General features: G+C 41.5%; 1 protein-coding gene across 1 annotated transcript in view; it reads right to left on the bottom strand.

Annotated features, from left to right (window-relative positions):
* Positions 1-13,223, bottom strand: part of LOC135467688 (TATA element modulatory factor-like) — a 44,099-nt gene that overhangs the window by 30,500 nt on the left and 376 nt on the right. Inside the window, 6 exon segments of the mRNA XM_064745500.1 lie at positions 1,486-1,518; positions 3,977-4,033; positions 5,010-5,086; positions 6,437-8,290; positions 8,292-8,843; positions 10,287-10,465. Coding sequence (XP_064601570.1) covers positions 1,486-1,518; positions 3,977-4,033; positions 5,010-5,086; positions 6,437-8,290; positions 8,292-8,843; positions 10,287-10,389 — 2,676 coding nt within the window. The 5' untranslated portion in view covers positions 10,390-10,465.

The raw sequence follows: 13,223 nt of genomic DNA, 5'->3' as shown, positions 1-13,223 counted from the left end.
ATTCTGTGAACATCTAGCCTTTGCATGTACAGTGTGAACATCTGGCCTTTGTATGTACAGTGTGAACATCTAGCCTTTGTATGTATAGTGTGAACATCTGGCCTTTGTATGTTCAGTGTGAACATCTAGCCTTTGTATGTACAGTGCGAACATCTGGCCTTTGTATGTATAGTGTGAACATCCAGCCTTTGTATGTATAGTGTGAACATCTAGCCTTTGTATGTTCAGTGTAAAACATCTAGCCTTTGTATGTACAGTGCGAACATCTGGCCTTTGTATGTACAGTGTGAACATCTAGCCTTTGTATGTACAGTGTGAACATCTAGCCTTTATATGTACAGTGTGAACATCTAGCCTTTGTATGTACAGTGTGAACATCTAGCCTTTGTATGTACAGTGTGAACATCTAGCCTTTGTATGTACAGTGTGAACATCTAGCCTTTGTATGTATAGTGTGAACATCTAGCCTTTGTATGTATTCTGTGAACATCTAGCCTTTGTTTGTACAGTGTGAACATCTAGCCTTTGTATGTTGAGTGTTAACATCTAGCCTTTGTATGTACAGTGTGAACATCTAGCCTTTGTATGTTCAGTGTGAACATCTAGCCTTTGTATGTATAGTGTGAACATCTAGCCTTTGTATGTATAGTGTTAACATCTAGCCTGCCCTAATCAGGTCTCAGACACTACATGAGTACAATGAAAAGGTGTTAGTGGCTATCATCAACTTCTACATGTATATCAACAAACTGCATATTTAGTAAAGAACTTTGAAGCTAGCACAGTTTCTTAGTCTACCATTGTTACTGATAAGTTCATGGTTAAATACATTTGATTATATGACAAATTAATCGCATACTTTATCTATTAAGATGGTACTATTATAATGAACACAGTGCTTGTATCAGTAAGGGTTGTATGTCTCTTCAGACTGGTGACAGATGTACCTATAATGTGTGACGTGGAATGTAAATTTGTTCCAGAGTCAGGATGAGTTTACAGTCACACAGCCAAAAACAAAACGTCACTAGAACATTCACTAAAGCATTACTTTGGAACACCTGTAATCAGATATCACAAATTTTCAGGTAAAACTACACTTACACTGACTTTATGTCATCATTTTTTTATAAGACTAATTGATATGTTTGCTATATGTCACGACTTTCACCACTTGATGCATATTTTAAATACAAATATATACACACATATGTATGTGCCACAGCAACCAAAGGATAACATGTATATTAAAGCGGAAAAAAAATCATTAACAATTTAAAATCTCATATTTTTTTAACATCCCCTTATCCTTCCTGGTATTGAGGTGTCAATGCCTCCCTCGCCCAAAACTGTTACATTGTTAGATAAGCAGACTTAGAAATAAGAACGCAAGCGAGAAGGATGGGTTGGGACACTGTGATGACTACACATCAAGCTGGGTGATGTAGTCAGGATTATCACACAGTAGCACAGGTATCTGCTCACCTGTGCCCACTCCTTTGTCTGAGCTGTCCCAGGCTGCACATGCAAAATTAGAATAGAACAGTCATGCAGGTCCTTATTCCTGTATACAAAGTCATGTCAACATGTGACATTCCAACACTCAGTGATCTCTGTGAGCACACAACTTGTGTACTGAAGTCTGACAATATGTCAGATGATCTGCTACATCCAGCACAACAATCTTCTACATCTAAACAACAGCATTAAAATGTAAATGTTGAGGTCATACAAAGTCATTGACTAATTGCAGAAGCGAACTCAACATGTGCATAACTTGAGCAATAAACAAGCACGAAGCACATTGCAGAGTAGCAGTTCATCCACACACCAGAAAACAAGAGTCCTCTACCATGATGCTAAGATCCATGAAGCAGGCAATTTCCCCGTCGTTAGGGTTCATTCTCAAAATGATTTCGCTGTTGTTAGGGTTCATTCTCAAAAGGATTTCACTGTTTGTTTCGGTTCAATCTCAAAACAATTTCGCCATTGTTAGGGTTCATTCTCAAAACGATTTCCCCATCGTTAGGGTTCATTCTCAAAACGATTTCCCCGTCGTTAGGGTTCATTCTCAAAACAATTTCGCCAACAACGCTTAGAACCACTATGTATCAATCCATTCCATGACCACAATTTGTCAAAACTGCCTGATTGTTGGGTGTGAGAAAGAATTGGCCTAGTTTTGTTCAGCTCATTCTGAAGCATGTATATGAGTCAGAATTACTGATACACTCATACCACATGTATTCCTGGCCTGTTTCGTCATTCCTTACCCAGCCTCGTACCACATGTATCACTGGCCTGTCTCATCATTCCTTACCCACCCTCGTACCACATGTATCACTGGCCTGTTTCGTCATTCCTTACCTGGTCTCATACCACATGTATCCCTGGCCTATCTTGTCATTCCTTACCCAGCCTCGTACCACATGTATCCCTAGCCTGTCTCGTCATTCCTTACCAAGCCTCATACCACATGTATCCCTGGCCTGTCTCGTCATTCCTTACCCAGCCTCATACCACATGTATCCCTGGCCTGTCTCGTCATTCCTTACCTGGCCTCATACCACATGTATCCCTGGCCAGCCTCGTCATTCCATACGCACCCTCATACCACATGTATCCCTGGCCTGTCTCGTCATTCCTTACCCAGCCTCATACCACATGTATCCCTGGCCTGTCTCGTCATTCCTTACCCACCCTCATACCACATGTATCCCTGGCCTGTCGCGTCATTCCTTACCCAGCCTCATACCACATGTATCCCTGGCCTGTCTCGTCATTCCTTACCTGGCCTCATACCACATGTATCCCTGGCCAGCCTCGTCATTCCATACGCACCCTCATACCACATGTATCCCTGGCCTGTCGCGTCATTCCTTACCCAGCCTCATACCACATGTATCCCTGGCCTGTCTCGTCATTCCTTACCCACCCTCATACCACATGTATCCCTGGCCTGTCTTGTCAATCCTTACCCAGCCTCCTACTACATGTATCCCTAGCATGTCTCGTCATTCCTTACCCACCCTCGTACCACATGTATCCCTGGCCTGTCTCGTCATTCCTTACCCACCCTCATACCACATGTATCCCTGGCCTGTCTTGTCAATCCTTACCCAGCCTCCTACTACATGTATCCCTAGCATGTCTCGTCATTCCTTACCCACCCTCGTACCACATGTATCCCTGGCCTGTCTCGTCATTCCTTACCCAGCCACTGATAAATATGGAGTCATTCTCTGGTAAAACAGCTTTGTAACACAGTTAGCAGAGAGCTCTGGAGGCGGCAAATATCCATATATAAAATATTGATTGTGTTTTAACACAAATAATTCATGAGTTCTAAAATGGGTGTCTGCCCTTTGGTGTTTTTTTTTCATGTAACTGTTCACAAAAGGTGTTCCTGTATTATATGCAATGTCTGAGATTAAACACGAAGGACTGAAAGATCAAGACTGCTATAGTACAATGTAGCATACCATCAGAATGAAAAACTATTGTCCAGAATAAATCGTGACACTGGTTCAATACTAGCACACCACTGGCCAGCTTCTAGCATTCTACTGCCAATCTATCAGTCCTTGTATTCTGAATGTGTCTTATCAATGCAATGATCTGGTATTTTAAATATGCAGAGGAGTCTACAATTAGACACGTTACTGACTCAGACAAACATGTGCAAATACTGGCCTATCACAGGTCCACATCACAGGTAAATGTCTTACTTGTTACTGACCTACACATATATATATGTACTTACTGACTTATCAATAAAATAGGTAAATACCTTTTAAGATTTACAAGCAAATGTCCATCATTATTCCGGCTGTCTATGAAATGTACCATTTAGATGCAGTTGTTACTACAGCAATGACCTCATACGCCTTTAGTCAGTAATAGCTTCAGGGAGTAAAAGCTTCACCCTAGGGATTCAATAACCAGTCACCCACAAGAGTCTATTCTTGTCTATTACCATGTCAGGTGCACCAGTAGCATCTTGACTCTGAAAGTCCTGGTAACATGCAGACACCTGCAGCGACATGCACATGCATACATGTAGTTCAAACAACTGTACTATGAAAAAAATAGGAAACTTCTGCAGCCTTAAAATAGTGTCCAGTGTAAAAGTATCTAAAATAAAGAAACATGCTTGCATTGTGAAGCTGCTCTCCTCTTCCAAAATTGAGTGGCTAAAAATTGCAGCTGTTCTACTGTAGATCTGTAAAACGTTTTCAAGAGGCTATAACAGATAAATTTAACACAATCGATGAGTGCAAATGTAATCAAATTTTTGCTATTATTTTAGAATAACCCAAATAATTACCTTTCACAAAATATCAGCCTTGTGTGTACACGTGCTACAGTTCACAACTGGTAATATACATGTGCTACAGTTCACAATTGGTAATATACATGTGCTACCGTTCACAATGGTAATATACACGTGCTACCGTTCATAATTTGTAATATACACATGCTACAGTTCACAATTGGTAATATACACGTGCTACGGTTCACAATTGGTAATATACACGTGCTACGGTTCACAATTCTTAATATACACATGATACAGTTCACAACTGGAAACACATGTGCTACCGTCCACAATTGGTAATATACACATGCTACAGTTCACAATTGGTAATATACACGTGCTACGCTTCACAATTGGGAACACACATGTGCTACCGTCCACAACTGGTAATATACACGTTACAGTTCACAATTGGGAACATACATGTGCTACGGTTCACAATTGGTGATAATGTTCCTAAAACTTATACATGTACATGTGTAATGGTTGAATTATAACTATTTTCAAACTTCAGAATTACTTCAACCCTATATAAGATATTTTGGCTGGTCTGATATTTACTGAAAGGCAATCATTTGAGATATTTCTTTGCTAAGTACAGAAAATTTGATTTCATTAGCAACCATGAAGTTTTGTTGGAGCAAAAGTCTTCAGAATAACCTCTTTAAATGACAGCACATGGACAACCCACCTTTAGTAGCTTTTCTGTTTCGTAAGGATTGTTTTTTGTTTCCTCAGACATTAGGTGTGAGCTCCTCATAGTCTGCCCTGTGAAGCAAAATTCAACTGGGTATGAATGCAAAGGGGAACCAAGTTTCTGTATATAAACAGGAAATAGGTGTTGTGAGATAAATCTGAAGATTTAGAACGCAGAAAATAGTGTCATTATCTCTCTTCAATCCCAAGTAAGTTGAAAAAAAATACCAACCTAAAAATATTTTCATCTCAATGAACCCTTCCTTACATGCAGTATATTCCATTACAGTGACAACACCAATTTCTCACCTGTCCTAACCACATTACAGTGACAACACCAATTTCTCACCTGTCCTAACCACATTTACAGACTGCACCAAAGGTTAACTAAAAGTGCACACAAACGACATTTGTTTGTATTATCAGACTCCTTGTCTGCATCTTACAATGATCTCGTCAATAATGATAAAATATGAAAAGCACTGTGTGAAATATTCTGAAATACAGTATTTAACAATGACATAAACAAATCAACAAATAAATGAATAAGCTGAGTGACATATCATTACAGGCTTCTTAACTTGGGCACCCTTTTGTATCTCATTATTTGGGGATGTATTTATCTGTTTCAAATCTAATGCATGTACGTTCGGACCTGATTTATTGCTAGACACACAATTACACAACAGTAAGCAGTGTTATGAACGGTGATGGATGCTCTTTTATTAAAACAAACAGGCAGTGAAAAGTTACTGTGCTATTATAGGCAATACCAGTGATAGCCAAAGAGGCTGAACAGTCTATCCATATAACATATGTGGTTGTTATTTCACCACTAATTTCTATCAAGTCTATTCTCCCTGAAAATGACCATCCCCTTGATAACGCTTGAAACGCCGTTGAGGATTATCTTTTCATTAGCACTTTTACGTCTAGTGTGAAATAAATTTATTCTGTACACAGCATACTTCTCACTACAGCCACATCCCATGTTGTTTTGAAAAGGATATAGATTTACATGTGTACTAACAAGTAACATTAGCTTTCTCTCCGGCCATATGTGGGAAGGTCTGTCAGCAACCTGCGGATGGTCATGGGTTTTCACCAGGCTCTGCCTGCTTTCCTCCCACCATAATGCTGGTCGCCATCATATCAGTGAAATATTCTTGAGTACGGTGTAAAACACCAATCAAATAAATAAATAAATAAACAAGTTACTTTAACCTACACATTTTCAGCACCAAATTAATTGTCTAAAACAAGTTTCAAATTTTTACTTTATCTCAATTTGGGCCTTTTTGGCTTTTAGTTTTAATACTTTGGGCAGCCAAATATACATGTAAGTATGAAAAACTGTGACCCTGTTTAATTTTGGCAATATTTGAAAAGTTACCCTGTTGTTACCATCACATTTCTACTCACCCTGCTCAGGAGCAGCACCACGGTGGAAGTGCCCGCTCAAATCCATCATAGTGTCCCCACCATCCTCCGCAAACTCCATATCCCGTCCAGGGCTGAGCTGTTCTGGTTTACTGTTTGTACTGGAGCTGGACTGACTGTCACTGCGCCTATGTTTGGAGCTGCCCCGGCTATTTGCCCTCGCTAGTGCGATCTTCAGTGGGGAGAGATCAAAGAGACGCCCCTGCCCATCACCGTTAGGTGTGGGTGTGGAGATGATCTCTATGTCAGATGATGTGGTCGTATCAATCTCGTCTCCCGACTCATGGCCACTGATACTCTTATCACTAAACTCAGACTTGACAAAGTCAGACTTGTCGCTGGAGCTGTGGGAATGACTGTCACACTCTTCATGCTTCAGGTTGTCCTCCATTGCTTCCTCCAGCATCGTCTTCACCACGGAACTAGATGAGCTCACCGTCATGGAGCAGCCATCACTGGCAGACAATTCTGTCTCCTTCTCCAGACTCTCATCCTCCATGTTCTCATCAGAGTTATCTCCCTCACGATGTACAACAGTGTCCACAGAAGCGCATGTATCCAGGCTGCTGTCAGACTGCTCATGTTGTACTGCAGCGCCACCTGGTGAGGAGGGAACAGAGTTGTCTTCCTCCCGATGAGCCACAGTTTCTACAGAGGCAAAAGTGTCTAGAATGCTGTCAGATTGCTCATGTTGTACTGCAGCGCCACCTAGTGGGGTGGGACCAGAAACATCAATATCCATGACCATCCCTTCTCCAGATACCTTGCTATCTTTACTCTGTTCCATCTCAGTCTCTGACACAATCTCCATAGAGCTGGAAGTACTGGCACTCCTGTCCAGTATCTGGTCAGCAACACTCAGCAACATACCTGTCACTTGTGTAATGATGGGTGGGGCCTCTGCACTTCCCTCATCCTGGCAAACCTGGGAGGCAGAACTACCTGTATGTCCTTGGGTAATGAGGTCATCACTCACTGAATTTGCCTCAGCGCCAGCCTCAGTCCTCACAGCTAATGCATCTGTATCACCTGTATCCTCTAACCCAGGTGTCTCAGGTATACATTCCAGGTGAGTATCTGTCTTTACACACTCTTCACCGTCACATTCTGTACCTGTTGTGTTGGGCGTACCCTCCATGAGTACAACTGGAGGCTCTTCTGTATTCTTTGTGGAGGCAACCTGAGGCAAACTCTCTTCTATAATACCTGGTGATTCCCCTCCCCTATCATTGCTATGTCTGTGTTCTGACGAGCCATTCTGACCCATGCTCAATACAGTCACACCATCCACTTTATGGACAGGTGTGTCACTTGACAACAAGCCTCCTACTGTTTCACCCTCACGACACTGTTTTGATGTATCAAAAGACAAGAGATCTTCATTCACCTGTGACAAATCTTTTTCGCAGTCTGTTTGTTGCATATCGTTCAATGAACCAGTTTGAAGAGTATCTTCGGCTGTATCAGCCTTCGCTACATTTTCTATTAAACCAATTTCAGGTGTATCTTGGGCTGTTTCATACAACATGTTTTCTGTTAAGCCCCTTTCAGGAATACCTTCTACGTCAGAAGTCTGAGTCACATTTGGCTCCGCAGTCTGACCTATATCAGACTGCCCTGATACCTGTTCGCTCCTGTCAGAATGGTTCTGGGTATCTGACATGTCCACCTGTCCTAATGCCTCTTCAGTCCTGTCAGATAGGCTTTGGGAATCTGGCTCCTGTAGGCACACATCCCTCTCCTGGATGGCTGACATTACATGGTCATCCCCCTCTAATTCTGCTGAATGCTGATGCATTCTGGTCTTCTCATCACTGCCCCCTCTCTGAGGGGCTCGAACCACCAGTGTTGTCATCCTCTCCCATCCACATGGCTGTGGACTCATGAGGTACCAAACTGTCTTCTGTGCCTTTAACATCACAATGGCCTGCAATTGTCACATCACTTTCAGTACCTTGTTTGCTGCCATCAGGGCTTGGGCTTACCCTCTGGCTAAGTCCATCACTCCCTGTGGTCCCAGACTCCTTACCCATCCCATGTTGAACCTTCGTCTCTGCCTCGCTTGTTTTCTCTCCAGTGGTCTTTGTACTGAGCTTACCTCCACTCCTTCTCAGATTCCCCCTCGGGGTCGAAATTGTCTCCTGTCTAAGGCTGATCCCCTGGGTGGTGAGTTGTTCCGCCTCAGTCCCACTCTCCTCAATGCCCCATGACGTCCAGGAACGGGATGCACCCTTCTTCCTTGACGAATCCTTTGATGTTGGTGATTTGCTAGCTCTAGAAGGCTTCTCCTGCTTTTTGTCACCTGGGGAACCAAGCCATGTGTTCCAGAAGTCACCCTCACTCTCCCCACCCTTTATAACGCTGGATGAACTCTGGGGTGCAGCTGCAACTGAAAAAAAAAAACACAGGGTGATTAAAAGGAGTTAATCCAGCAAGGTACATGTGGATATTTAACAATAACTGAATGATTTTGGTTAAACACTACACTGGCAATACTGCAACCACATCTTTGCGATATTTAATAACAACAAACATGATTTGTTACTTGCTATATAAAGGTGAAATGTCTGTATTTCCTTCAATGAAGTGATATTTTCACAATTTGTGTCTCATGAGTTATCATTTCCACCTCTTGATCGGCAAAATTTACTGTTTTCAACCTCCACTGTGCAATATCCTCTACATAACATCACTGAGACTCAGTCCCCCATTGATAATGCTTCATGATTTCTTCACAGAAAAATGACATGAGATAACATAACTGAGACTCACACCCCGTTGATATTGCTGCATGATTTCTTCACAGAATGACATGAGATAACATAACTGAGACTCACACCCCGTTGATATTGCTGCATGATTTCTTCACAGAATGACATGAGATAACATAACTGAGACTCACACCCCGTTGATAATGCTGCATGATTTCTTCACAGAATGACATGAGATAACATAACTGAGACTCACACCCCGTTGATAATGCTGCATGATTTCTTCACAGAATGACATGAGATAACATAACTGAGACTCACACCCCGTTGATATTGCTGCATGATTTCTTCACAGAATGACATGAGATAACATAACTGAGACTCACACCCCGTTGATAATACTGCATGATTTCTTCACAGAATGACATGAGATAACATAACTGAGACTCACACCCCGTTGATAATACTGCATGATTTCTTCACAGAATGACATGAGATAACATAACTGAGACTCACACCCCGTTGATAATGCTGCATGATTTCTTCACAGAATGACATGAGATAACATAACTGAGACTCACACCCCGTTGATATTGCTGCATGATTTCTTCACAGAATGACATGAGATAACATAACTGAGACTCACACCCCGTTGATAATGCTGCATGATTTCTTCACAGAATGACATGAGGATGTATATATGTTGTATATCTGGTACAAGCAAGTGGACCAGCGACAAGCTCTACAAAGTGGTGGTTGAATGGCTTGCGTGGACTACCTCCCGGCGAGACCACTGTAACGGTATTGTAGGAATGTTTTGGGAGCTATGAATGACCCAAACATGGTGAGGTGGGGGTGGGGGTGGAGAAAGGCCACACTTGCTACAGCAGTAGAGGAATCATAACTAGCTGCAAATTTCTGATAGTTGGGAGCTGGAAGCAAGCTACTGGCATCAAATTATCCACTATGACTTTCTCAGGATTCCCGTTCCCGTGCACATAATGAAGTGAATATAATGATCATGTAAGTGTATAAAATGGTAGTTCTCCATCACTTAACTCCTTCATTTGGCAATGACTGAAAAATATGCGGTGAAATGCAGTCATGAACATGAATCTTACCTCGCTCTTCATCAATGTCCAAAACTTTATCTATTTTCTTCTGGGCACTCTTGACCACATTGGAGGCAAAGCTGGTCAGCCCACTAGTGTCCCACCAGCTCATGGTGTACACTACCTCCACCAACAGACATCAATCAACGGGCCTTACTCAGCCCAGGTCAGGCAACTGTTCCCTCGCCCTAAAACAGTAGAACATATCTCTGCTTAAGTCACGCAACTGTTCCCGCGCCCTGAAACAGTAGAAGACATGTCTGCTTTAGTCAGGCAACTGTTCCCCCAACCTGAAACAGTAGAACAACTCTCTGCTTTAATCAGGCAATTGTTTCCACACCCCCGAAACAGTAAAACAATTCTCTGCTTTAATCAGGCAACTGTTTGCCCACCCTGAAACAGTAGAACAACTCTCTGCTTTAATCAGGCAACTGTTCCCCCACCCTGAAACAGTAAAACAAATCTCTGCTTTAATCAGGCAATTGTTCCCCTACCCTGAAACAGTAGAACAACTCTCTGCTTTAATCAGGCAACTGTTCCCCCACCCTGAAACAGTAAAACAATTCTCTGCTTTAATCAGGCAACTGTTCCTCCACCCTGAAACAGTAGAACAATTCTCTGCTTTAATCAGGCAACTGCTCCCCCACCCTGAAACAGTAAAACAAATCTCTGCTTTAATCAGGCAACTGTTCCCCTACCCTGAAACAGTAAAACAACTCTCTGCTTTAATCAGGCAACTGTTCCCCCACCCTGAAACAGTAAAACAATTCTCTGCTTTAATCAGGCAACTGTTCCCCTACCCTGAAACAGTAAAACAATTCTCTGCTTTAATCAGGCAACTGTTCCTCCACCCTGAAACAGTAAAACAATTCTCTGCTTTAATCAGGCAACTGTTCCTCCAACCTGAAACAGTAGAACAACTCTCTGCTTTAATTAGGCAACTGCTCCCCCACCCTGAAACAGTAAAACAATTCTCTGCTTTAATCAGGCAACTGTTCCCCTACCCTGAAGCAGTAAAACAATTCTCTGCTTTAATCAGGCAACTGTTCCCCCACCCTGAAACAGTAAAACAATTCTCTGCTTTAATCAGGCAACTGTTTCTACACCCTGAAACAGTAAAACAATTCTCTGCTTTAATCAGGCAACTGTTCCCCTACCCTGAAACAGTAAAACAATTCTCTGCTTTAATCAGGCAATTGTTTCCACACCCCGAAACAGTAGAACAAATCTCTGCTTTAATTAGGCAACTGCTCCCCCACCCTGAAATAGCAGAAGAAATCTCTGCTTTAATCAGGCAACTGTTTCTACACCCTGAAACAGTAGAACAAATCTCTGCTTTAATCAGGCAACTGTTTCCACACCCTGCTTTAGCTGGACAACTGTCCCTGCACTCTGAGAAAATAGAAGATATCTAACGTATACTCTCTTGAGCGCACAGGGTTTGACGTCACAATGAACAATTTTTCAGTCATATGACAATGATATATACCCTCATGAAGGTTCTGTTTACCTGCCTGGCTGTACTAAACAAGGTTGGTATACTAAAACTAGTGCTCACCCGTTTTCAACTACACTGTGTTTTGTTCCAAATACCAACATTGTTACCTGGAAATTGTTTGACTTAGCATCAGCAATGATTATCTACACTCACTGATAAAAAACAGCTGACAACCCTTAATCCGTGTTACATGTTTATAGCCCTACCTAGTTCAGATTAGCTTTTGTTAACACACAACCTAATGTTTTGACCACGTAACAATGGCCATTAGTAATTTAGACACATGTACAAACTACGCTTGTTGTTGGTAATCTGTTCAGAGTACATGCATATATAAGGCAGAAAAGACAGAAAAGTTTGTAAAATCAATGTGATATTAATAAATCAGAAATCAAACTACTTTTGTCTTAAGGCACTTTGCCATTTGCATATAACTACCTGTAGATGAATGCACAAGTTCCAGGTCACATGTATTTTGTTAAATTTTATGGCAGGTAAACAATTATACTTAAAACTTTATGTGTAGTGAAGTGCCATATCTGAACAAACATGCTCCAAAAAGAGAAGAGGTGCATGTATATACACATTTCATAACTATGTACACAAGATCAACTGTTTTAAATCAGTATAAATTCCGATTCTAAACTGCTGCTAGTTTCCGGCTATGTGCAAATACACATATTAAATAGAAATAACCTTTCAAACAACATCAAGTGTGTCAGGCAACACACGGGCCGGTACATTTACCTCCCCGGGTAATATGACTTCATCCTATTTAACTTTGTTTACTTGTCAGATTTACTTTTATGATTTACATAAAGGTGAACTATCGGAATTTCCTTCAGTGATAAAAAAAGTGTTATATCGCATAGTTTATAGATATCACTTCTGTTTTTACATTTTTGATAGTTTACACCGGGATGACACGACATAAAAAAAGGAACATTTGTTTTATGACGTTTCATTATGAGCTCAGCAGTATGACGTCATACTACAGTGCATTTCACATCCCTACGTCACTCAACATTAAGACACGACATCATACACACACAGCTTTGAAATATCCAGGTTAACGGTAATGGAATAAGCTTGCCGATGATCGGTCCAAAATGTATGACCTTTGGCGGGGAGGGAACGAGATCAGCAGTACAAAGCTGCATGCAATATGCCGTTTTTATGACATTTTCTTCATTTTTAGAGGTAGAATAGATTTTAACACCTTCATCTTGACGTTATGAACCTTATTTCAGATCGAGTCAAATCTGCATTCGAGGGATTTGTGACATGGTGACATGGAGATATATGTTGCATATCTGGTACAAGCAAGTGGACCAGCGACAAGCTCTACAGAGTGGTGGTTGAATGGCTTGCGTGGACTACCTCCCGGCGAGACCACTGTAACGCTATTGTAGGAATGTATTGGGGGCTATGAATGACCCAAACATGGT

Source organism: Liolophura sinensis, chromosome 1, assembly GCF_032854445.1.
Source record: "Liolophura sinensis isolate JHLJ2023 chromosome 1, CUHK_Ljap_v2, whole genome shotgun sequence".
NCBI lineage: Eukaryota > Metazoa > Mollusca > Polyplacophora > Chitonida > Chitonidae > Liolophura > Liolophura sinensis.
Note: the sequence above shows the minus strand (reverse complement) of the source record. Positions and strands in the feature narration are given on the sequence as shown.